The 27696-nt window shown below is 42.8% G+C and overlaps 1 protein-coding gene across 2 annotated transcripts; it reads right to left on the reverse strand.

The window, feature by feature from the left end:
- SOCS5 (suppressor of cytokine signaling 5) lies at window positions 1-27696 on the reverse strand. 2 transcript variants are annotated; one of them, XM_072332819.1, is made up of 3 exons: window positions 27122-27696; window positions 5498-5587; window positions 1-3003 (listed from the first exon to the last, which is right to left on the reverse strand). In XM_072332819.1, the coding sequence occupies exon 3, from the start codon at window positions 2989-2991 to the stop codon at window positions 1381-1383; it is 1611 nt and encodes a 536-aa protein (XP_072188920.1). In that variant the 5' UTR covers window positions 2992-3003; window positions 5498-5587; window positions 27122-27696; the 3' UTR covers window positions 1-1380. The 2 variants fall into 2 exon arrangements, with proteins under 2 accessions (XP_072188920.1, XP_072188921.1); XM_072332820.1 differs by lacking the exon at window positions 27122-27696 and adding an exon at window positions 26811-26979.

The raw sequence follows: 27696 nt of genomic DNA on the forward strand, positions 1-27696 counted from the left end.
TAACACTGAACATACTGTACTTTATTAGCACAAAAAGCCAGAACAAGGCACAGCAAGCAGAAAAATACATCAATAGAAGGGTTAGTGTAGCATACAAGAATAATGTTTATTGTACTTGCAGCCAAAATGTTCCCTACCTCGCACAGGTCACTGCCATAGAGAAGTAAGTAATAACATACTGTAGCAGCTGATAAAGAAACTAGGGAGCACTTATAATTGGTACAAAACACTGAACAGGGGACAGGGCATTCCAACAAAATTTTAGTGCAAAAATGTCTAAGACGGAACTATTTGAAGTTCCGTCTCCAATTAAATAAGCAAACAGAACTCAGAATTTTGCTTCCAAGTAATCTGTTGAAACTATTATCAGTGCATATTACTTTTAAAACATTTTTAAAAGCGCAAATTGAAAGATATTTACAAATAAAGTGTAACAGTACCTTTGAAATCTGACATTCCAGATATGTCAGATTATGTATTCTGATTATAATTCAACCACTTGTAATTTTCTCCATAAAAATATCAGACAGCTTTAAATAAAAAAAGCAAACATTTTCTCTTCACTATTACCTTCCATTGTAAATTACAAGTAGTTAGGCTTTAGAAAAATACAAAAACTTTCATTTCATGGCTATAAACCAATTCTGCATCCTGCCACTGAATCAATAACTCACGCTGGAAGGTATTCAACTGTCCAAGACAGCATTACTTTTGCTAACAATGCCACTTAAATCTCCAAGTGTTTAAAATAGAAGTACAGTACTGAGCAGGCATATTCAAGTCTTAATCATTAGGAAACCCTATACACTGAGAAAAGCATGATTCATCTGCTAGCATCCAAAAAACCCCATTAACTCTCAATGGACTGCAGGTTATCCCTGCTTCTTATGAACTGCTCCTGATAAAAAGAGAATATACTCTTATTTATTATTGTTCAGAAACTTAACTGTGAGCTCAATTAGTACTTTGAGTAGTGGAAATATTTAAAGACAATGCTTAAAAAAATACTTTAAATATGAGCAAAAATGCTCCTCCAATAAAGTCTTTCTTCATTAGCATTACACGAATGCCCCACGGAAAATGCCTCATAGTTTCTTCATCCAATTACTACAGCTATAAAAACAAAATATTTAGGAATTAGCAAAAATATTTTCACTAGGCCTTAATGAAAAACGTGCAGAATTGTGTCTGCTTATTGTTTCCAAGAGGCATCACGACTTCGTTTGATTAACAGCAGGCAGCATCTGACAGGATACTAACACTCAGCTTCAATAGGATATTGCAAAAAAGCTAGACGTTGTTGGTGCGTTCGCTGCAGTTAAACTGTAACACACAAGAAAAAGCATGTTCTGCAAGCTTACTGGAGACTCTGATTTCCTTTTACTTTGTCTTTATAGGTTCCCGCTCCAGCCATCGCACCCTGACTTTTTGTTTATAGTGATACTCCTTTAAAAAGTCTTGCAACATTGAAGGCAATGGAAGGTCATCAATTCCATCATACGTAGTGCACCTGCAGATTACTGCCCGGCAGATATACTGCAGACTAAAGGGGAAGGTCCTGTTCAGAGATACAGTTAGCAACGGTTCAAAGAACATGCAAGAGCTAGGGTCTTTGTAGTGTTCCAGAAGCCCTGTAACGGTGGAGGAGTGAAACACACAAGGATCGTGGGCATCAAAACTAAAGTTGTGATTCCACTGCTCAATGCGTGCGTGTAGCGATCGGTTATAACGACGGAAGCTCACAGAGAAGAGGTAGTCCTCCTGCGCAGAATCCCTGAGCAAAAAAGTGCCTTCGGGTTTACCCTCCAGAAGTGCTTCTGCTTCGTAACGGTCCATTACACCCCAGTAACATGGGTTACCTGTGATCTGAAGTAAGTCTGGCACAAGGCAATGGATGTAATCGATCTGAGTGTGCACCTTCCAAGCCCCCTGCTTGCTGATATGGCCGTGGCTCTCTCCAGACATCTGGCGCTGCTTCTGCCTGCGCGACTGTAGACAAAGTGTTGTCGTGTCCTCTTCAGAGTCGCAGTTTCCTGGAGGAGTTGCATTTTTGTCCCCGGCCAGCTCAGTCATACCGGGGGCTAACTTTGGTCCCAGTTTATATAACGGATTAACCTGTGCTGTAGCTTCAAAAGTATGTATTTGGGCATTGGGAGGGGGATCAACCCCTTCTTCGATACTGAGTCTACGCCTCTCTCTCAGCCTGTCTTCTTCGTCTTCTGTGGAAACCAAGGAAGGATCAAATGTATCAAAAAACGTTGAATGCGGACTCACAGGAGCCGTGTGCTGTTTAATCAGATGCCACTTCTGAGCCAGGTCTGAGCCTGCAGGAAAGGGGCATTTCTCAAGCATTAGTTCAGACAGATGGATCTTTCTTTTGTTAGAAAACAGAGGTTTGGACTGTTTGCTGTAAGTTCGCATGGGAAAGCACAGTCCAACAGTATCCTGTAGACGCTGTCGCAGAGAACGGCTGCCTACTGTCCTGTTTGACACCGCATCCATATCATGGACAGAACTGACTCCATACCTCCTCTCTCTCCTCTGCAAACCACTTCGCGTTCTACCAAATCTTTTCTCAGTATCCAAAGAGCTCTGGGTTTTGGTAGAGCAGGAATGTTTCTTCTTCCCACCCCAAGGAGCATGACGAGAATAAGAGTCCCTTCGAGCAAGCCTAGTTCCTGTGGTGACACATGAGTCATTCTCTTTCTCAATACTTATTTCAACAATCTGAGGAATTTCTGTGACACAGTTTTGGTTCCGCCTGACGGAATTCTTTGAAGGACTCAAACCTAACTGCAAAGCAATGTTTTCTCTCAGAGGGCTGCTGGGTTGCTGTTGAGCCAAACCAGTTATCTGGACAGTTCTGTCTTTAGCAGACGAGCAACTACTGGAGTTAACAACTACGTTTTCGTTTTGGCTTCCACCTTCATGACTGAAGAGATTCTGGCACCTGTATTTGAAATTGTTCCACATCTTTCCCACTTTATCCATGGATTATGTTATCTAAGTTCAAGAGGAAAAGAAATATTAAAATAAAAACAGTTTAAAAAATGAGAATAAGCCCTCAGTTAACAATTAAGTTACAAAGATGACTGTGCTAACTGAACACAATACAGTTGAAGAAGTGTCCTCAGCGCTGTATAGCACTGACATGCAGCACATCATTTTGTGGTACAGAAGAATCACCAAGGAAAAAAAAAGCCTTTGGGAAATTATAAATATAGAATTTATAAGCAGGTCCATCTTTGTTTCTATTGCATTATTGAAAACTTAGGCAAAACTGCAGATTTCTACCTGATAGACTGGAAACATGCAGTTTTAAATGCATCGCTTTAAGTTGTCACATGTAACGTACGACTCCCAGATAGGCTTACTGTAAGTAGCAGTAAAATTCTGACAAAAAACAATTCAGGTAACTCCCAACAATGAAAACTGTTAGCAAAAGCCAACAAGCATACTACAAAGCATATGGGCATACCATCCAGAACTGAAAGCTCCAGATGCAGGGAAGGAAAATTTCAAGCTGCAACTAACAAGATATTAAAAAAAAAAAAAAAAAAAAAAAAAAAAAAAGCAAAACAGAAATGTGGGGCAGTGAGGGAAAGAAATGTCCAGCATTCTTAGGTAAGGCAATTACAATTATAAAAGAGAAAAAGAAAGAAAAGCAGTAAGATATCAGCAGAACTTTAGAATTCTAAAGTCTCTGATACATTAGTAAAGCCATAGATACAAAACATCTAAAAACCATCTGGCTTTATTACTTAAGCCATGAAAGAATGAAAGAGCCCAGGGAGCTTTTCTATCTTTAGCAAGGGCACTTAAAAAGAAAGCAGCTCTGCAGCAAAAGCACAGTGACAGTGAATCACAAAGTAAGAAGAGAAACATAAGTAGTTTGTATTCTGCAACTGCTTCTTCAGAAACCAAGTCTGATAACTGGAACAAGACTGCCAAAAATCACAAGACTGCCCCAGGACACAGAGAAATAGGCTAATTCTGTACCAAAAATTCAGGCAATGCCAAGCTAAATTAGATCTAATTAAGCTCTGAGAGAAGTGCTAAACTTAAAGGACTTAAAACATTTCACCTCGTTTAACTCCCAGTAAAAGCTGCTCTGTTCTACAGATACGCATTATTCTGAAGCAACACTTCTGTTGCTGCAGTTCTTCCCTGTTAAGAGTTAGAAAAAAACTCTAAAGCAGTGATTAAATCTCATGAAATAAGGCAGATGATAGACGACAACAGCCTTGTACTGCAGTCTAGAAGTTCCTAAAGCACAGCTGAAAACCTATTACTGTAGCAGAATGTACTGAGACTGAGAAAGAGATGGAGGTACAGTTTACAAGAGATTAATGATTACATAATTAATTTGAAATTCCTCCTAACTGATACGTGAATGGAAGGCAAAAGGAACAAAATCTTATCCCCCCACCTCTTGCTCAAGTTCTTCAGCAAAAGCAGTAAGTTAAGCATCTACACCTAATTACATAAACAAACATTAAGAATCTAGTGTAGACACAGGGAAGAGCACAGAAGCGGGGAAAAAAATAACCAGATCTTAACCATATCTGGGGACTGCTGGCACAAGTTACCTAGAACATGGTGCTAATGCTAATCTCAATTACATCCAAGCAGTTATTAAGGAAGACACTTTTTAAAGTAAAATAGTTTCAGATAGAGGAAAATTTGCAAAGATATGAAACTTTACATGCAGAAGGCACTACAGAATTCTCTGCATATGTTAAAAGTGAATCTATTTGAGCACATGAGCAAGAAACATCTTGCTGATTAAATAAAAATATCCTACATTAATCCTTCTGGGAGCTGTCTGGACCAAGCTGGTAGACTGAGGGAGTCTTAAGAGCAACAGAAGTAGTTACAGATCACGTAGATCTGTAGGTACTATTCAACCAGGTGTCATGCCACCACAGCCAATAATAGTTGCTGGTGGAGTGTCACAGATTATCCACATTTACAAGGAAGCACACGTCTGATGCGCCAGCTTGTCAACATGGTATATATAAGGTTAAGTTCTACCCACTATTCTTTCATTTCTCCATTTCTTCCTCTTCCAAGTCAGCAAGATACATAAATTTATCACTGTGATATCTACTACCTGACTGCTATTATTCAGCTGAAACCAAGAAACAAATTTTAAGACCGGAGGATGTGAAAAGAGACAATGCATTACCTCAATTCCTTTTGGAAATCAGACTAGAAACTGAAATTTTTCATGACAGAGAATCAAAATTGCTTTTCTGACCAGTCATACACTGTTCAGTAATGTATTTTATTTGAATGTTGCTTGCTATTCCTCTTCCGTTGCACTACTGTTCTAAAGTGTGTTTAAGCTGTTAGGTGGGTTGGAAATCCTCTAGGCTTGCCCAAAAGTCTCCAAAACCCAACTAAAACCCAACAAACAAAAACAAACCATGCACAAAATTACCACCATAACACCTCCTTTATGTCATAGTTAAGAGCATACAGATATCTTTCTTACCCAGAAAAAGATGAGCCACTGGATCTCGACTTGAGAATACACCTCAGCATGAACTTGCTGGATCCTTTCTCTGAGTTGCAGACATGATTACTAAAATAAGAAAAAACAGTATTTTTTCTTAGTTGTTAAGAGTAACTTTTCACTTTGGTACTAAGAATTTGCTAGCAGCAAAGGAATATTTCATTAATTATATTTTACATGTGTGCACACAACTACCTGCTTATTTTATATACATATTCTTATGTTTTTAGTATAAGAAAAATGTTTCTTCAAACTTTTTCACCCATTGAGCACATCTGTCAAACAGAATCTAGAGGAAGATCTTCAAATGAAGCTTTGAAGAAATAAGAGCAATGTCACAGCATCTGGATCATTCAAGTGCCAGGCACAGTGGGCATACTCAGGCTTGTAAAAATGGTTTCCCCACATTATAGTTCGAAGTCCAAAGCGGCAGTTCCCAAGTCATGACTGGCAGTGCTGTCAGATCACCTCATACTGCCTCCCCTCCTTGTTTTCAGCTGCTACATCATATCAAAAGGCTGCTAAAAATATACACTTTTCTAATATTACTTTTCCAGGTAAGCAACTGCTGTACTTGCCACAAGGATGTTATATGATTGTGAACCAAGAGGAATATGAACCATGATTCTAAAAATGGGAAAGTAAGTGGAATGCAAGACAAGTTCTTTAGTAAAAGAATAGGTCAGCGTTTCCCTAAAATAATAACCCATTGTTTTTCAGGAATCCAAGAGGCATTATGGCATTTTAGTACAGTATGCTCATGCCGCCGTCAAATCCAGCAGGAACAGGAGAAAATCTGCCTCTTCACATTAGAACCAAGCCAGGACAGTGCTTCCAGTTAATAGGAAACACTGAGAAGCTAATGCACACAGATCAGAAAAAAAGTAGTGGATATGATGCACATTTACTGGAATAAGAAACGTAGGCTTGAGTGATCACTACATGGATAGAAGTTATTATTCCTAGGCAGAAACTCCAGAGTAATGACAGACAAGTAGTAAACTTTATGAGCTTTGATTCACCTGTGGAAGCACTAAAAATGATGAAATCCTTTTAAAACTAGGCCACATAGCTACTGCTGAAAGATTCCATAAAAACAAGCTTCCCAGAGAGCAACAGAGTTGCAAGCACAAAACTAAGTCAAAGGCAGATGTGAAATTCTTTTGCAATGTTAATGTTCATTTCCCTCCCCCCATTCATTATGTCCCTAGCAGGTCTACAACACACATGACACAGAAGGGGTACCAGACAAAGCCAGTTACGCTGCTGCACTGAGTGCTTGCTGCACACTAACCTTTTCCATTCCTAAAAACCTAGAAAGCACACAGAGGGTTATCTCGAAATTTCATGCTTAACTTCTTATTTTAAGATTTCGTGTCCTTCTTTTACCTCAGCTGTGCTCAGAAACGTGAGCAGTCCAGGGCACTGCCGTCATACCACAGCAGCAGGCAGCCACACAGCCTGCTCCACCAGCTGCCTGCTGCTTCCACCGGGGAGTGCTTGCTTCAGTAACCATTTGGCTTCTGGAAAACAGTGTCCTGAACTCAGGCAACCATCTCAGTTAAGACTCTCAATCTTGTATCAGAATAAAACTTGCGTCATTCTTCAAGCATTTTATAATCCATTCAGTGATTGCAATCCGGTTTGAACCAACACACAGCAGACCTGTGGTTTCACAAATTTCTTGTGGCAGCACCAAGGTCCACAAAACACAAATTACTTCTAAACTGGCCCTAAAGCCATCCTGATATTCCAAAGGAGTGCTGTCTGAGAAAAATCAGCTTTGGAAAATGTCAAAATATAAACTCCATCCTAACAAAATCCATGATACAGATTTTGCAGAACACTTAGTAGATTTTCCCAGAAAAAGTTACACTAGCGTGTCCAAAACAATCTCTTTCCAACTAAAAGCAATTCCTGTCTACCCTAAGCTGACATAAATGACCTGACATTTATGCCATAGATATTCTCTGACCATTCTTTCCAGAAGCACCACAGCACCTTGCTAGAGCTTTCTGCTTGTGACTTCCTACTGGGAAGGCTCCTAGAGGTAGCAGTGTCCATCCTCATGTTACTTGACTTGAAAATTAGACGATACATTCAGTTACATTCAAAAAAAACCCCAAAACCCACAAACCCTGAACTACACCATCTTCCCAAAGCTGTAACTCTGGAGTGTAGTACACATTAAAAACATGGCATGCCTATTTCCAAAACAAGTGCCTACAAAAATCTTGGTTTGGCATTTTCACGCTATGACAGCTTCAAAACACTGTAAGGCAATGATGACAAAGTCAAAACAATCTGTAACCTGAAGGAAGAAGGAGAGAAATCGGAGTCTGCTGTCTGCAAGCTGTTCAGCTCACCACTAGCACTAGCTTTGCGAGGGCACACTGCCCAACATATTCAGCAACACTGCAGCACACCACCTAGGCCTACAGAGGTGAAGTAAAAAGGAACAGAGAAAGGCAACAGCAACTGTTTTTACTGTTCCCTACTTTAAAGCAAATCACTTAGCAGTAACAAGAGACTCCATTAATGAAGATATCTTCCTCCATTAAGGTGCACTTGCTGAAGAGGTTAATGCTGTCACGTTGCTAAACGCCAGCGGCAGTAACAACCTTGCTCACATCACTCCTCAGCCTCAGTCAACTGCAGTAACACTGGCCAACACCGACCACTTGAGGTAACCCACCTGAGGAAGGTACAACAGGGTTACATGTTTACAAAGCCATTTCTTCCTTTTCAAGACACATTCCAGTAATAATGAGTTGCTGCTGTAATACTAGAAACGACATTTCTTAAAAAACAGAATCAGTCAGCTCAAGTGGAGCCATTACATTTTTCTACACGCACAAAAATGGCTGCTACAGACAGCCTGAAGAACCAACCAGAAGCCATGGAAAGAAGAGGTGGCTGGTATATGGATACATATTTCTAACAGCCACAGTAAAACAGCCAAGTGCTTCAAGTTTCATGAACGTTTAATTAGGGCAAAAATACCACCATTTCTCCTAGCAGGCTCTGAAAACTTTCTGGCCCCTTCCTGGCCACTTGTGCTGGACCTGGTGCAGGACACAGCCTGCACACCATGTAGCATGAATCAGCCTGCAGAACCGATCCTGGCTAAAATTAGCTATCAGAGTCTCAATCTTTTGCTACATCTTGTTTATGACTTCATAAATATTTGTGTTAGCACAGGAGAGGAGTGGATGAGAATCAGCCAGTCAGAGCAACACTGCTTCCTTGCACATCAGCACTGGCATACTCTGCTCACAGCATTAAGACCCAAACTTAGAAGAGTAATTTCAGCCAAAGCCTGTATGTTAATAAGAAGTGGTTTTCTGGCTGCAAAGGGAGATTAGGACTGTATTTAGGATACTTCTTTGAATGTTCAGGTTGAAATTTCAGCCACTGAAAACATTCATTTCAAAAACAAAATGCTGAGTCAGCTTGATGCATCCTGCTAAAACAGGGAAAGCTACAGGTCTCAAAGACTTCAGCTGGCAGACGGTCAAGTCAAAGAAAAATAATGGCATTTGTCGTTGTTTTAAATTGAAAGTAAGAAAAAATCTCCTTCTCAATACTAATTCACAATGGGTGAAAAGCGTTCTTAGCTTGCATAGCTGATGTTCTGCCAGTTTCTTTCCAAGCAATCCCTTGGTTACTTCAGAAACACCACCCAGAGGTATTTGCTGTGGGATAAGCCCTTGCATCCCCTTGCTAGGTTTGGGGATTCAAGTGTCAGGGCTACACGTGTTTAGATTATAAAATATCATTCAGCTGCCATCTATCTCCTTTGTTTTCACAAACTCTAAAATCCCTAAAAGAGAAAAGCATGAATGAGGAACAGCACACAAACGACGCTGTACCAAAATAGAGACTCTTGTTCCTGAAGCACTTTTTTAATTAGACAAGACTAGCAGATAATGTTACAACTGTGATGAACAAAGTGAGTATTTCTAATTATGTCAGGATCAGGGAGCTGCACTCTGCAAGCATAAGTTTCAGATATTAATAAAGAAGTAATGCTGCACAGATCTACTGAGAACTCTGCATACTAATAGATATCCAAGGTAGAGAAGCTCTGGAACTTCAAGACAATGGTGTGCATGAATTCCAGGTAAAGACACCTTTCAATTATTAAGGTGTTATTCAGATGGCCATTCATCATAACACATAAACCCACACAAGCAACATTACATGCGAGCATTTTCCCTTAAATGACCCCAACACACCATAAGTACGCAACTGAGTATAATGCCACCTTCATAGAAAAAGAAGAAGAGCATTAAGTTAGCTAAGGCAGCTACCTGCTACGCCAGAGAACTCTAGGTGACCTGTTGCAATGATGCCTTCTTTACTGCTAAGCCTTTTCTTTACTGTTCTAAGCCTCCTTGAACATCAGTTGCCAACATATTTGGGTTTTTCTGTGTGGTTTATTTTCCTTTGTTTTTAAATGTGTGCAGAAGAAATAGCTCCAGTCAGTGCAGAGTTAAGCACAACAGCCCTCTTGATGACCTCTGCAAAAGCCATTAAAAGTATTCTTAGAAAAAGTTAGAGCTCTCCTCTAGCAGGACAAAATTCTGCTCTACTTTTAAGCAGAAAAAGCATATTTTTTTCTATCAGATTCTAAAATACAAATAAGTCTCAATTTGTTGTAAAACAATCTAGTGGTTGGTTGTAATTTCAGGTTATTCTATGTCAAGGAACAGCAACGTTAATAGTTTCGCCTCAGTAAAGCAAAAGAAATAGGAAGCAAAGCTGGAAAGGAAGGATGCGTCAGTCTCATACCACATAACCTTTACTAGCACAGTAGAAACATCCACTTCCAAACTGAGCATTTCATTCAATTCCAAACTGGCTATTTTGCAAATAGATGGTTCATCTTTTCCAGGGCCAATTTACACTGTTTTAACTGTGTTACTTCTTATCACTTCATCCTACAGTTTTCAAGACCTCCACAGCTTGCCTAATGCCTCTCCCTCCTCACAGTCCCTTTACCAATCTCCCTAAAGCCCTCTCTATGCACTCAGCCACTTCCCACGTTACCTTGCTACTTAACCCAGCAGAAGACCGTACTAACTAATGCTAAAAAGCTGACACTTCAAAAGCTGTTAAAAAGAGAAGCTTTACTTATTCATTTCTAGTAACGTATCTACATTGGTGAATACATCAGAAAAACTATGTTGATATTTATGTCGTTTACACGACTTATTAAGGAAAGCTGCTCTCCTTTCACATTTGAGTAAAAAGAGTATAAAGCTCAAATGCTTCTACAGCCCTAACAACTGAGAAGGGTGACAAGCTGAAACTGTGACTTCTTTGGAAGTGCAACTGAAAAAGTCAGGGTTATCCTGAAAACTAAATAGTGCCAACACGCACTTTGAAAAGAATGCATCACTATAAACTGCTCAGTTCATAAGTTTGGCATCGGTGCCACAAGTAGTCCATACACCCCGAGATTTACGGACAGTGTCTGCCTTTTTTATTCACTGATAATATTAACAGGGGGAAGTATCCTATAGTAGCAACATCATATGCACACACAACAGACAACAAGAAAGCTCAGCAATTTTCTACAACCAAAGAGCTGCTCTTCACAGCAGCATAAATGACTTGACAGGCTTAAAGAATATGAACCACGTTAGCCGTAATTTATAGTATGCTGATATAAACAGATAACCAGTAAATTGGTCTGCTGTGCCACTACAGTACTGAAGAGATAAAGTTTCAGGCTAGGGGGAGAAAATCATAGAGTCACTCAGATTGGAAAAGACCTTAAGATCAAGTCCAACCACAACCATACTGCCCTAACTAACGACCCTTGGCTAAATCATGTCCCTGGGCACCACATCCAAACAGTTTTCAAACACATCCAGGGATGGTGACTCAACCACCTCCCTGGGAAGCCTATCCCACTGCTTAACTACCCTTTCTATAAAGAAGTGTTTCCTGATATCCAACCTAAACTTACCCTGGCGCAACCTGAGGCCGTTTCCCTTCATCCTGTCACCAGTGAGAAGAGACTAACCCCTCTCTGGCTGTGAGCACCTTTCAGATATTGGAAGAGAGCCATAAGGTCCCCACTCAGTCTCCTTTTCCTCAGACTAAACAGCCCCAGTTCCATCAGCCTCTCAAGACTTGTAGGGCACATTCTCCAAGCCCTTCACAAACCTTGTTGCCCTTCTTTGGACCTGCTCCAGCACCTCGGGGTCCTTTCTGTACTGAGGTGCCCAAAACTGAATACAGTACTCAAGGTGAGGCCTCACAAATGCCGAGTACAGGAGCAGGATGACTTCCTTAGTCCTGCTCACCACACCATTCCTGATACAAGCCAGGATGCCATTGGCTTTCTTGGCCACCTGGGCACACTGCTGGCTCATATTCAGCCGACCATCCATCAGTACACCAAGGGCCCTTTCCACCAGGCAGCTTTCCAGCCACTCTTCCCCAAGCCTGTAGGGCTGCCTGGGGTTGTTGTGACCAAAACACCTGACACTTGGCCCTACTGAAACTCATACCGTTTGCCTTGGCCCATCAATTCAGTCTCTCCAGGTCCCTCTGTAGACTAGATCAATGGGCCAAGGCACCGGAGCAGCCTGGTGCCTTATCTAGCTGTGGTCATGCTCTGTTGTCAAGCAGAAAGGTGGTCTGGGATGGGCAGCTCTGACAGCACCCACAGGTAAACTTTAGTGCCACCAGCATAAAGTCTGTTTTCATAAAACAGAATGCAAGTGTGCCACAAAACCTGCAGAGCATTTGGAAAGCTAGGAGTTAAGCCTCTGCCTAGGCCTACCCCCAGCTGCTGTCAGCAGTCAAACGGGTCAGGAGGAGCTCTGCCCTGACAGTGCTAATTGGCAGCAAGCACCTGGCTCCCCGGGCGGGCAGGGGTAGGTAAAAGAATACAAACCCTGCAGAGGAGAAGCAGCTGGAAGGCTGCCAGGAGGTCTAGCTTGTTTCATACTTTTACTTTGATCCACAGGCAACTTCATCCTGGCCTACATGGCCTACCAGCAGCCCGAGCAGCAGAAACACTTCTGTGACAGGTGCCTTGCTGCTGGGTGCAGGTGAGCTCTGTCGCAGGGCACACAGGCTCACACTGCAACACCAGCACCCATAAGAACCAGCACTACAGTGAGCCCAAAACCACAGGTACGACTGGAACAAAGCTGCCCCAACAGCCATGGAAAGCACTACTCAGTTTTTAATCAAGCACCTGCATAAACAGCTGTGCTTCAGCTGATAGTGATGTTAAACAGCACAAATACACAGGTCCATCAGCAGGCTTTAAAATAAAAAAGCTCAATGTAGCAAGGTTATAAGATACTAACATTAGAATTACTGCTCTAACAACAAGAAAGAAAAAGTGCTATCTTAGTGATAGCACAGCAAGGTATTTAACAGTTTGCAATACTTGCCCTTCTTCTATATTCTGCACCTTTACACAATGGCAACATTTGAGTTTGCACTCAGAAATAAGCAAGCCTTGACGCTGCCAAAACCATAAGACCATCACTTATACATCAGAGGCTGAATAATCACTGATAAGAAATGCCAAGTCTCTTTCCTCCCCAGAGTATCTATTACCTCAATCCATTACAACTGAGGCATTAACTAAAGTTTTATCATTATGTTGCTGTGTTATCTTTCAGGAGTTGGATCTCATTTCATAATAAGGTACAAAAGAGGTGATGATGCTTGTCAAGGTGTGGCTGTACCTTTCTTCTTGTCCCTACATAATGCAATCAGCTACATCAAAACCAGCTGAATGAAATGCCTGTTCTGGGAAAGAATCATTGCCACACATTAACAGAGTAAGCCCCTATAGGATGAAAGATCTGTAAGAGAAGACTGGTAAGACTTACTCTATTTTGCCCTGAATCAGATTCATAAAAGCAAAGATTCAGGTGTATGAATGGTTTAAGAGAAAGCATTTCACGCAGAAAGAGCCAGCGGCACTACAACAAGCTGAGCAAACCTAAATCAAACAGTGACTACCAGGTGATGAACTTGACAAGAGCATGTCCAAAAGAAAAACAAACAAAAACAACACAATCTCTCAACTGACAAGAAACAAACCACAAAGTGGGTGACTGATGCTATTCTACCATATCAGCTTGAAATGATAAGCTATCCTTCTACAAAAGAAACAGAAGACAGGCCTTTCTTGGCTGTTTCTCATTCATAGTTTAGATACAGCCAAGGAATCCCAAGAGTGACTGCCCATGGTAACTCACCTAGCATCACTTCACTGCTATTAAAAGGGAGATGCCAGCTTCTCCCCCATGCCTCTGTATCTGTGCTAATAATCACTTGACCTCTGTATTTACTACCACAAAGGTACTCAAATTTCAACTGAAATTATCTCACTAGATACAAATATAATGTTACCCAGGGAAAAGAAGTCAGAGGAGGCAACTGATAGTGAGGCCAAGAGAAGCTTCAGGCTCTCAAACCAAGAGCAGAAAGAAGAACCAGCTCTCCCAGCAGCAGTGAGCTATCAGTACTGCACCCTATTAGTACTGCTCTACCAATGCTGGAAAACCTTATCCTTCACTGCTAAATCAAATTCTTATCTTAGGAAACATGTTTTCTTGAATGGAAGTCACAGTTTTGGAGCAAAAAACACGAAAGGAAGCCCTACAACATAAGACTTACCTATAAAAATACATTTTAGAAGATCCAGTAGTTATGCAACTGTTAACAAGAAAAGCTACCAACATTAAAATACAGCAACTAGTCCTGTTTGTTTCCAACAGGCAATATAACTGTCAATTAAAACACCAAACAACCTGCAGAAGAATTTTCAATAAAAAAGGTGTCACGGTGCCATCAAAACCTGCTCAATAAATGACTTCAGGGAGCTGTGATCCTTAAGCATCTATGATAAAAAATGTAATTTGATTCTTAGCTTAGAGGATACAAGTCTCCTCACTTTATCGTTAGGGGAGACGTGGCAGGTTCTACATTTAGCTATTGTCACAGTGAAAATATGCAGAGTGATCACCAGAATGAGAACAGCAGAACTGTCATTCCTCGTTACTGGATGGAAGTTGCCTGGAAAACCTCTGATTAGCCGCAGCTTCAGCACACCTCCCAAGCCATTAAAGCTGAGAGGTCTGAATAAATCAAAGCACTCTGAGAATTTCAGGCTGATCCCCAACTCTTCTGCTGTGGATCAGCCAAAGAGTTTACATTTACAAGTCAGGTGGAAGGAAGGAGGGGAAAAAACATGAAAACAGCAACCAGTGTTTGAACTGCACACATGACTGGAAACTTCTGATACCACGTTATTGGTGGCACACAGGCAAACAGAACAAGCCTGTAGGTAACTTGAAATTAGTCATAATTAGAAAAAACGTGAATATTTATCTTCCCAAGAATTTTGCTAACTAGCCAGATCGGAACACCCTTCAGCAAAACCTACCTGCCCTCACTTCTATCAAAGAAACATCAAAAAGAAACTTATGCTCAACTTGGTACTGCCCTCCTGTGAAGGCTGCACTGCTGCAGTGTGCTCTGCATCTGGCCCAGAGGAAAGAAGGACAGCAATAACATTCACAGAAGGCTTTCAGACAACTGTGTCTACATAACGGATGAGGATTTTGCTTGAAAAACAAAAGGCTACTTTATGGCACCAACAAGCAATGACAGTTCACCTCAAACTATGAACCACCCACCCACCTTAAAAGCAGCAGAGAAATTCAGTCTGCCCAGTGAGTTTGAAGTCTTCCCAATAAGAGTGATAGTACTAAAAAACAACAACAACAAAAATGAAACCACAGCTGTAAGGAGCGTGGGGGGGGCTGATGGGAGGAGGAAGAATGGGTCCCAATTGTGGAGCTGCCACATGCTAGGCACATCTCAAGGTTTTCCTCCTTGCTTTGTGCTGTTACCGCAACCCCAGCCCTTATTTAACTTTGGAGGAAGAATTCCTTTCCTACAGTTCTAGCTCCCTGGCTCTGCACAGCTCACTGCAGCCTAAAGATGCACTTGAGAGGAAAATCCTGCTGAGCACGCAGACTGCAGACAGTCTCCACAGAATTCCATAAAGAATCATTGGCACGTCAAGATAGAAAACTTTCAAAAGGAGATTTGGCTCAGTTTTGGCAGATTTTCATATCAAATTTAAACACGACATCTGTGCAGAGGTCATCCACTGACTATTTTTTAGCCCTGCTCCAGTTCAGAGGTGCACTACAATATTTCAAACAAAAGAATGCCATTAAAAAAAAAGGCACAATTCCTCTAGTTCTGTTTCTGGAAACAGATGAAGAATTACAGCTGTAAGTTTTAAACAAAGTTAAAGCCAAGGTAAAAAATAAAAAAGCATGAAGCATTTCAGTCCAAAAGACTGCAGTTGAGCAAAGTTATAAACAACTGAATACAGCATCTCTTAAGTTTCTAAGACTTCCTATCATCTGTGGAAATAAGAGGTGGAGGAAGAACACGAGTGTGAACAACGACTCATGCATGACCTTTCATTCTCACTTGTGCAGCAATGTACTTTGCTGCAGAAGCTTGCAGCTGTGCAACAAAATACTGCCAGTGACACCAAATCACAACTGTTCAAACTGCCCAACGGTTAAACTGACAGCAGCCCCATCGTTACCACCTGTGTGTCACAGCCAGCATCAGCTTCAGTGAAACAACAGAGCAGGATGATCCACCAAACACACACAGAGCAAACGTACCTTCCTCTCTAAAATTTCTAGTTATTTGCTTGCTTATTAAGGTAATCACAATCAGTAACACTAACACCCTAGGCCACCTTTTTTCTCTTCAGAAAACATCATGTGAGAGACAAATCAGAACGACCTCAGCATCCTCAGAGACGCTATAACCAATCTGAAACTCTAATGACACTGATCCTGTACACTGACATAGCCCCTCCTATGAGCAGTGCAAAAGATGTCCACACAGAGTAGATAGGACTCCTCTTAGTCTGAAGATGAGAAACCTTCATCTCAACACTAAGCAAACACAAGGACCAGAAAACTTTTCTGACCCTCCTCCAGACAGTCCCAGACATTCTATTTAACTCCAAACCATATGGAAATAATAGCGGAACAGCCATGGCCACCGACTCTTCACCTCAGTTACCACAGCTCTAATTCGACCAGAGACAATTTCAGGCAACATGAAGTATCACAGTAATAGAGAAGACCGTTACTTGTGGCCACCCTGGGTTCACAAACAAGGCACCACCACCATCAGCTACTGCTGTTATGCTGCATAACTCAGCTCAGCAACAGACTCCACACCTTAATTTTCCACCCAGCTCTTCCCTTATGCAGCGATGCTCTCGTTGCTGCTGCTCCTCACCAAGGAGGCTCACCTTCATCTTCCTGGTAAAGACTCCTGTACTGTAGCTGAAGTGTACAAGTACAGTTTACTCCTTTCCACTCAAGTCCTACACATATAGGATAACTTGAAAATACTTTTGACTAGCAACTTTCTGCATGCTCGCATTCGACCTTCAGCACTGGTTCCTTTATAGAGGCAGTAAGTGATTGCATTTAACTACTTGTGCTGAGGTACTCATCCCAAAATTCAGTCATGAACCCCCTGAGAAACCAAAAGTTATCCTTAAATACCTTTTGGGAGAGATTCTTCAGCTGTTACATATACACCCCATAGCCTTCAGAATCATGCTGGAGGATAGGAGCTTGGTATGGGATCAGGGAGCTTTTTATTTTACTAGGAAGATCAGTTATTAATAACCTCTGAGAGATCATGCCAGAATTTTCCCAAACTTCTGATGCTGAAGTAGAATCTCTTCCCACTAAAGGGCTAAACACACAGTTCAACTCTAAAATCAATACCAAAATTGACTGTAGAATATATATGCAAGGCTAAATGAGTATTAATAAACATCAGGAGCTTTGCAAATCCCTTAAGCAGAGGTGAACCCAAAAGGTTCTGCATTGGTAAGCCTACCTTGTGAAATGTTTTAACACAGAGGTATGGCAGTTAACACTCCTTTCCAGATTTGGCTTCCAAAACAAAACCAAGAATTGTTGCAGATACGTCTGTCTCTGTAACACCACTGCAACTCCTGCTATAAGCAAGACACAAGGGCTTCTGACAGCAAAGATCAAGGCTAGCACCATTCAGCTACACATGCAAAGAGTTTATCTTTAGGTCCCTCCCTACATCAGCACTCAGATGTTTTTTGGAGAAGTGCACACTAAGAAAACTTACAGCAACTGACGGAACTGCAGAAACAAACGATCCTTCAGAACAGAGGCATCTGCTGAGTACTTCTGTACAGCATACAACAGCTGAAAGGTGCCATCCTGCCCCAGAGTAGGATGGTGCCTCCATAGCTGAGCTGTGCACACAAACTAGCAAAACCAAACGTAAGAAATTCCATTAAGTTAGTAATCTATGACGTCAGCATACTCTTAAAGCTATAATTGTTAACTTACTGCCCTCTCCAAATTCAGAACAACCTGAAAGAAGACAGCATACCCTGCTTCAGGGCTGACAGCCCAACCCCCTGCTGGCAGGAAGCTTAGTGGCTGTAAACTTAATATTAAGGTTTTAGCATCAACTCGCTTCTTGAAATTGTTCTTCCACAAAATTGCGATCAAGCCCTGTTTGTTTTTTAACAAATGAACTGTATCCTAATAAATTTCTCACTAAATTAAAACAGTTTCACACTTCCTTGGGTAGAGTTCACAGTATATCTACAAATGAGTGAGACAACAGCTTTGAAACCTTTCCTAGCACCTACTCCTATGTTTGACTTTGGCAGGAAGAAGGTTTTGACTCCAGTTTTTGTTTCATTAATCCACAGCCACATTCTTCATCGAAGGACTGCTGGAAAAACTCAACTTGCTGGAAACAGTAACTATAATTACTGACTTTCACCAAGTTTGCCAAAATTAAATTGCAAAGCACTAACTTCACAGTACAAAGAAAAGCATGTCTGTGAGTAACAGAAACCGGGTCAACACTTGTGGGATCTCAGAAAATGAGATAGGAACAGTGAATTTACAGGAATAGGTTGAAAGCGTTCCCTGACCACAAGTAAACTCTAACATGACCAAAAGGGCAGAACTACTTTGTTGTACATCACTGCTGAACCAGACACTGGACCAGCAGAGCAGAAAATTCAAGACGTGGAATATATTTTTATGCAATCTCATAGAAATGAACAAATTGTAAACCACGGCTGCACATTCCACCTTCTTACAGAACACTCTCCACATTCTCCAGATGCACTTCACCTGCTGCTATCAGGGATTCTGGGGGGAGAATTCTCTTAGTGCTTCTGCATTTCTTGGGGAAACCAAATGTCATTGCAGATGTGCCATTAACAAACACCCGCATGTGAAATTATACATGCCTCAGTCAATTACGAAACTGGCAAATCTGGATTCTTTCCACTTATTACAGGCTTTAAAGCAAACATAAGAATGACACAGTCCTGGAACTATGCATAGATACACCGCTGGTATGCCACTATTCTACCATTGAGATGATGAGCTTATTCTGATACAAAATTGATTCGCGTTTGCCTAAAGTTTAAAATATTCTAGAGTTAATTCATGGGCTGTGTGGATCTTTTGCAGCCTTTGTTTCGATTGCCAGCCAGGAAAAATACGGCAATTATTTGCATAACTGTAATAAAATGTGATTTCATAACATGACAAGTATTGAGTCCGTAAGCAGGAACTTACAGGACTAGGACCAAAAGTCATTTATTTCTTACAAGCCATTTACAAAATAGCATAACAGCAAATCTGTCATCAACCACGACACTCACCAAGAATACATTTTCTCCCCAAGCACGCCACTTGTATTACTGAAGCAGGGCTGTGAAGTGGCACTGGAACTCACTACCCAGTGAAGACTTCCAAATATCAGTTACACACAGATCGTGTCACAAAGATATTTTTCCCCCCATTCTTACAATCAAAACCAGTTTAAAAAAAATAAAAAAAAAGAAAAAAAGCCAAGCAAGTTTAATCAAGAAAAAGACAGTTTTGCCTGAATTAGCTCCATTTTTATAGCCTACAGTAGAACAAAAGGATTTCCAAAACCACATGTCATACTAAGTCCAAACCTTAATCTAAATTCAAGACAACTTTCTCAGACAAATGGCTGCACTGGTAGGAAGCTCAAGGCCTCTAAGCCTCTCACTTATTCAGCCCTAAGCTATCAAACAGTCAATATCTGTTCTATCAAACTAGTGATAGCAAAATAAAACACATGTTCAGCACAGTGGTCATCAGTCACCTGTATAACCAACTCTGAGCAACTGCTGAGTGCAATTACTCGATAGTTTTGAATTTTAGTCACACCCCTGACTGAAAGACTAAAAATCCATTAACAGACACTTCACTCCCAAAGGAATCTGAGAGAACAAAACTATCTCATACACACGTAGGACTGACAGCCCTACTGACAAAACCACTGATATCTTCTACAGATGCTCCAGAGCCCAAGGAGTTTGAAGAAAAAACTGCATCATCTGCACATGAGAACTGCCACTGGTCAAGCCACACTCAACAGGCAAAACAGTTTTCTCACTTCTTACTACACATGCTGGTATCTTATAATACACAAACCCAGATTTACGTATTAGTTTCAGTGAAGGGAAGCAGTAGATCAGGCCGAGCTGGAAGTCTTCGTATTTATTCATACAGGTTTTGCTAGAATACAATCCAATGGACATAAAAATGCCTCTAGGATCACTAGGATCACAGCGCACCAGCACATACAAACAGTCAGACCTGTCAGGCCAATACATGGTGCCCAACACAGAATACAAGAACTGAAGATATATTTATTATCACATCCTCAACATCTTTCCCTGGTGATGGATCAGGGCCTTTCAAGTCCAGAAGCATTACTTTTGCATTATTAGGAGGTTTTTCACACAGAGGGGGTTGAAGCACTGGAACAGGTTGCCCAAAGCAGGTTGTGGATGCCCCATCCCTGGAGGCATTCAAGGCCAGGCTGGATGTGGCTCTGGGCAGCCTGTCTCATGGTTGGCGACCTTGCACATAGCAGGGGGGGGGGGTAAAACTACATGATCATTGTGGTCCTTTTTATGATTTGTAATCCATTCTATAACCAAATGTAACCAAATTCTGATGAACATTATTAATAGCAAGTTAAGGCCTTGATAAATGAAAATAAAACATAAAGCAGCTTGCATTAGTTGCCAAAGCTTTAAAGAACATCAAACAGAAGAACAAGTAGAAATCACTGATGAGGAAGTACAGAATACCCAAAGAGATGGCAGCAGAGCATTTTTGTTCTTAATTCCTGGTGCAGCCAGATGACAGCACAACTGGGGCAGCCTGAATGGGCAATAACCCCAGCACCTCTGTGCATGCTCTCCTTGCTCCCAGGTTGGCTTCAGCACCCTGAGCAGCCCTCGGCCTGTTGGCACAGCTCCACCAACCGCTGAAGGGGAACACCAGTGTCTCTTTTCTGCTCAAAGCAACATCTCAGCCATCTCCTTTAAATGCTTCTGAAGTGCCCCAAGTGAAACGATGGGATTTAAAAAAACAAAACAAAATACTCTTTGGCAATTTAAAAAAAATACATAAATACTTTCCTCATCCAAGCAACCAATGAATGAGAAATGAAATTTACCAAGTCTAAAATAAAGTAGGACACGAGTGAGCTGAAATATTAACTTACAGAATCACAGAATGGCTTGGGTTGGAAGGGACCTCAAGAAGCATCAAGCTCCAATCCCCTGCTGCAGGCAGGGCCGTCAGCCTCCCTATCTAACCATGAACAGGTTGCCCACGGCAACTCTCAAATGAGAAAAGGACCTTGATAGAATTGCCCTTTTAATATTACTCGTACATCTGAAGTAATTAAACCTCGCACCAATTTAAAAATGCTATCTGTGTATTTAATCAAATTCTACTTCCTATCCAAGTGAAGTTTTTAACACGACTTTAAAAAGAAGCATGTAATTCTGCAACAGAAAAGTGAGAATTACTGACCTAAGAAAATAAAGCATCAGCTAAGCAGCATAAGTCCTTGCTCAAATCTATTATCACACAATGCTTCCACACCACCTTGCAGCCTAAAATTCACTCACTTTATCCACGCGCTCTTTCAGAGGAATAAGAAACCTCTTGCTGCACGACTGGGATGACTAAAATACCGCTGTCTCCACAGAGGCCAGTCAGATATAAAAGCTCTCCAGAAACAAAGTTCTGTACTGGGGTACTTTTTCCATAAGTGGAAAAGTCAGTCGGTAAATCAAGCTCCCTCACAGTCCTTGCAGCAAAACCCAAATCCTATGGGAGGCAGGCAGAGCATACAGTTAGAAACGAAGGCAGATAGAACTCAACACACCATAAGTTAGAGACGCTCTGGCGAGGCAGGCCTGGTGTGCAAGTTCTGCTCAAGAAGTAGGGTGCTTGCAAGTCTGCCTCAGTCAGCACTTCCATCCTCATAGCCAAGTTTCACAACGAAGGTTTTGTCAAAATAGTTTAAGCAATCTCTATGACCTACATTTCTGCTGTTGAAGGACAAGCGTTTTAAGAGAGAACCCTGATCAGTTTTTGTTGTAGTCTTGATCAAGCCCAATTCATCCAACTGCAGTCCTTGAGCTTCCTCTACTTTTAAGGGGATCGTGTAACAGTTGCCAAGTGCCAGGCCTTTGTATCCCAGAATTACAACCCTTAGTCCTAAGACTAACATGGAAATCTCAAGTAATGACGTCCAGGTGGTTTTACCTGTGTGCCACACTGGTTTCTGAGTTACTGCCAGAATTCGTCCTGCTAGAAAGATATATTATATTGCTCCTAAGTTACTTAAATTGTTAACAGTCTTTCAAGTTCCATTTCTGTAGGTATACTCCAATCAAACTTCTAAATGCTTCCCAACACTGGACAAATTTCCTCCCCTCAGGAATCACTGCTTGCAATAGCAAGTATTGCACTACAACCATATCCTAAGAGTGTTCCGTGCATCTTCAGCAGAGAATCTTTATTACAGAAACCTGGAGCTAAGAAAGCAGCCTTATGGAGTACAATGAAACCCACCTTCTCATTTGCTGCACCAAGAAAAGCAGATTCCTGCACTATTTGATCCTTCACCAAGTACTGCAGACACCCAAACTTTCACACAAAAGGATTTGTTTGAGCACTTCAGCTGACCGCTCAGTATGTAATGTACTCAACTAATACCATGATAACCACGAGTGCACCTTATACAGCTACATGAGGACACTGAAACATTCTCTTTAAGAAATACTGCTTTTCTGGGTAGCCTTCATCTCAGTTTCCTTCTTATCCCAACCTTTCAAAGACAGGCTTCAGACTGCCCAGTGTTCCCCCTGAAGAATTCAACCATGTCTGTGTAAAAGCACAGGCAAGGAAGAACAAGCTCCTACATTATCCAGGAGATCAGGACTAGCTGCAGATCCAAGAGGTTCCTGACTACAAATCTCTTCAACAAAATCCAGCTAAGGCCCAAGAGCAGATGAACCGCTAAAATTACTCTTTCTTCCCTCCAGATAATTCTTCAAAGGGTTTTCTGCCATACAAACTAGTGCAGACTGTGCATAACCACACGGAGTTTTAGCCAACCTCTCTCACGGCCAAAAATATCAGCCACCACCACTGCACACATTTTCTTACTGAGATTTTCAGAAGGTCTGCATAATCTTATAACCATGAAGTTAGTGAGCCATTACATATTTCCTGAAACTAAGCTGCACATTAGATGATTCACCAATTAGTGTATTCATGAAGCTTTAAAAAGCAATCAACATTTCATTTTTTTGGTGAAGATTTTAAGAAAGATGTCCAGCTGTATGCACGGGGACAGCATGTGGGCTTTTCTCCCTAACTAACAGCTCCGTTAGCTGCTGAAAAATATTCAGTGTGTCAGAGTTAATTTATAGAGCTGACAAAGTATAAGGGCTCCAGAAGGTATAGCATACATTTACTGAACTTTAAATACGATTTTTAAGCTAGATATAGCTCAAAGATTAAAATAAGCAGCCCAGCAACTAAACCGCTGAGATGCATATCATTTCAAGGCACTTTTTATTTAATGGAGCAACTGCATGTGTGTTTCAAACTAGCAGACAGGTTACCATCGCAGCACAAGAGCTGATAATCCTTCTGATCCCATCAATGGAAACATTTTTCTGAAGGAGGCAGGCACCTCTGGAAGCCAGCAGACATCTCAGCACGGCACAAGCCATGACCGTGCGGAGGGGAGGCACAGCACATTGCTCAACACAGCCCAGCACCCAGGCCTTAATGAAGCCTCCAGGCATAAATACCACAACATAAATACTAAGTGTTAATTTCCCCTTAAGGTTGAAGAAACTACCAAGCATAGCTCTTGGGGAGGCAAGTCAAATAGCTATCTACATTGACAGCTCCCAAGAATTATTTAGCTATCCAGCTTATTCCACGAGTCAGTATTTTAGGACTCCTGGTGAAACCTTTACATCAAAGGTTCTTTCTTTTACTCTACAAAGCCAGACATGCACACTTTAGCAAAGAAAAAATATATCCTTTTTAGATTTTATGGGCTTTTTTTTTCCTCGCTATTCATAGAAGTAAATGAAACCACTTTAAACCCTAAAAACCGTATACCTACTGTATGGAAGATGCGTGGAGTCATCTGCATCTTGTGAGGAAGCCATTAAAAACCAAGCTGTTCAGCAGCATGCTATCACAGCACAAGCTAGTTTACAGCAATCATCACTACCCTCTGACGAGCCTAAAATACATCTCTTGCTTAACTTTAAGCATGAAGAATGAGACCAGAAAAATTCAAGTCACACCATCTCGGAATATTCGTCCACTATGGAAACATGAATTGCCACATCAAATTGGATGAACAGCCACCTCTGGAATACGGTCATGGAATGACAGGTTGCATATGTTTCAAAGAACACCTTAAAAAAAACTTCTGCTAGAACCCAGTTGATTTCTAATCCCTTCCACCTGCTCTGCCTTAGATGTACCCACTATCAATACAAGAGTAACAGAAGAGAAATTCTAGCTATTCCTCCAAGGACTACACCAGCCATTTCTCCATTGCTCTCATACATATGAAGTCATGTCAAGTTCCCACGTGCTGCCAGCTGTCTGCACTCACTGCTTCGTTGTACTGCTAATGCAATTCTGAAACTAGGGTAGATAGGAGACATTCAGGCAAAGTGGAAAATCAGAACATATTTCAGCAGCTCAGTCCATCGGATCTCAAACTTACTTTTTCTTTCTTGTAGCTTCATTCAGACTGACAGGGAATGCATCCTAAAAGTATGCTTAATTCACTCTGCTATCGTTATTGATGTACAAAATGAATCAAATCTGCTCTTACACAGCCTCCATCACTAAGGCTACTGGTTAGATATCAAATCTATTCAAATATCCCAGTTTGTAGATTAATAAGTGAGTAAACCAGCAGATGTTAACTTGAAAAGTCGCCTACTTTCAATAGCTCACCACAGCTACCTATCTCCTCTTAGTATCTCACAATTACAACCTCAAATGTCACCATCTGACAGGGCCAGGTCAAGGCTCAGGACAGCGTAACAACTTCAGCAGGAAGCCTTTAATGGTACAAACCTGTACAATGCAAGATCACATGACTTAGTCACAAGATTCCTATAGATGTAACACATTTTAACTACGAAACAGTCTTAACATCAACTGTGCGCACTGTGACCCATAAGAGACCTGAACTCAGAAGAAGGTATGAGACCTGAGTGAACAGGTTAAATGGCATTTAGGGCTATGATGTACTGTGTGGTCATTACCTGGTGACACAACCCTAATTTCCCTTCCAGAAATGGACTTAGGAAAGGACATTCCATCCTTCTCAATAACGCGTTGGACTCAAGGCTTCTGGCACACAATTAGAGTCTGAGTCGCACAAATACACTCTGTGGAGAATTATGGGACTAAGAAGGCCTTTTTGTAAGAGTAAACTTGGAATAACATTCCTAAATTGAAGTTAACCAGGTTTACATGAAAGGACGTTAAGAATTACACCCCCATTCTGTAATAATAAAGTAATCAAAGCCTTTCTAGGAAGCCATGTTAAGGCACTGGATCTGTACAGAAGTTCACACTAAAGGTACCGGCAACTGAACAGCCTCCTTCTGGTGCTGGGCCCCAGCTCATACAACAGCAGCAGCATTATTAAGGAATAAAAGCTCCCTGAAATGCAGACTTTTGCCTCTAGGAGAATTATACATTTAAGAAATAAAAACGCAAAGCATGTTATGATCAAAAGCTCAGTAACACAGAACACTGAAACGTATCTGAAGCATTTCAAGAGTCCTCACAGCCACGACGAGGTCAGTGGCAGCCTTCTTTCTCTAGGAAAAACCTGACAGGGCTTTCAGGTTCACCCTGATATCCAGCACACATGCTTAACTCACCTCTCTCCTGAGGGAGGCAGGTCACTTTGAGATCCAGTCCTCTGTGCAAATCTACAGCATGTTTCTTTCCAAAGCCATTTACACAAACACACCCCTCTGGAGTACTTTCCATTCATACAACCACCCCGCAAATAGTTTGCCTGGGCTACGTTTACCCTAAAAATATTTTCTTGTTGCAGGAGTACACCACAGCAACAAGGAACTTCTCAAGTTGTCACAGACTACGTGGGAAAAGCCATATCTTTACCAAAGCGGGCAATGTCACCACCAACAAAGGAGTGAACTTCAGTGGAAAAGCACTGGGTTTCTCGTCACAGGGCTGGCACAGCCCCATCGGGGGGCCATACCCACATCGCAGCAGTACAGGACCTCATCTGCTGGTTAAAAGATGCGTACAGACTTCCTAAGAAACTACAGTTTGCGATCACGGCTACGTCGCGTAAAAGCTTTTGAAACCGAGGGGGAAAAAAAGAGAAGCGCTCCGTAGGCACTCGGGGAATGTCGGTGCAACCAAACCGCATCCCATTCTCCCAGGAATACACGCCGGAATGGCCCCCGGGACCAGATTCAGAGCAAGTACTGAGTTGCGAAGTTAGCAACGGCAGAAATAACGCCATTTATCGCTTCACTTATCGCTTTCAGTCCAAAAAACCGCTCGCAATTTGGAGTTAGCGCAGACGCCCCAAGTTTCGCCCAACCTCTCGCTCTGGCGGAAGCGGCCAGCCGTCCCACGCACACAGACAAGGGTTAACGCGGGGGCTGCGTGTCCCGAGGCGGCTCCGCGGGGCCATTCCCACGCGCGGGCCCGTCCCGGGCGGCCGCCGAGCGCCCCCCGCCCCCTCAGGCCGCGCCGGGCCCGCAGCGCGCCCGCCCCCACCTGCCGCGGCCCCTCACCTGCACCGCTGCCGCCCGAGGCGGGCCCGCCGCGGCCCCGCCGCCTCCAGCCGCAGCACTCCAGCCTCTCGGGGGCGGCCGGGCCCGAGGGAACTGCCCCCCCCACCCAGGGCGGCCTCCCACTTCCACTGCCCGCCGCGTCCCGGCCGGCCGAGCCCCGAGGCGGCGGCGGCGCCCGCCCCTGCCTTCTCCCGGCCGCCCCGGGCGCTGGCCGCTCCCCGCCTCCCTCACGGAGCCGCGGCCTCAGCGGGGAGCGGCCGCCTCCCGCCGCCGGGGGGCGAACGGCGCAGGTCCCGGCCCGAGGCACCTACCGCTGCGCCGCGGCGTCGAAAGCGACGCCTCAGCGCCGTCCCGGTGGCCCCAACGGCCGCAGCATCCCCCGCCGCCTGCCGCGCCACCGCCGGAGCCCCCGAGCGGCCCCCCGCCGAATGGAAAATAGTTCTCCGGGCCCCGGAGCGGAGAGAGCGGGAGCGACACCTCAGGAGCCAATGAGAGCCAGCCTGATCCTCCGCAGAGCCAATGGCAGCGGCAGGATGGCTGAGGCGGAGCGTCGCGCGGCCAATGGGGACGCAGCTCTCGGACTGACCCGCTAGGATGGGTTCGGCGAGCCTCCATTGACGACCATCTTGGAGTCGGGCGGTGTGCCCAGTCTGGGAAGGGGCTCGTCAGCGGCCATCTTGGGTTCGGGCGCGGGGCGGGGCGCCGTGACGCGGCGGGCTGCGGGGCGGAAGCGGGCGGTGCTGGACTCGCGACGGCGGGTAGCTGCGGTCCGGATGGGGCTGGTGGTCGCGTTGTTGTAAGGCTGCACCCCGCGGGCTCTGCTTCTCACGTATGTCAATGAAAGCAGAAGGGACAGCTGAATGTTTTCCACAATGTAAACCGTCCG

The sequence above is a fragment of the Excalfactoria chinensis genome, chromosome 3 (genome assembly GCF_039878825.1).
Source record: "Excalfactoria chinensis isolate bCotChi1 chromosome 3, bCotChi1.hap2, whole genome shotgun sequence".
Classification (NCBI taxonomy): Eukaryota; Metazoa; Chordata; class Aves; order Galliformes; family Phasianidae; genus Excalfactoria; species Excalfactoria chinensis.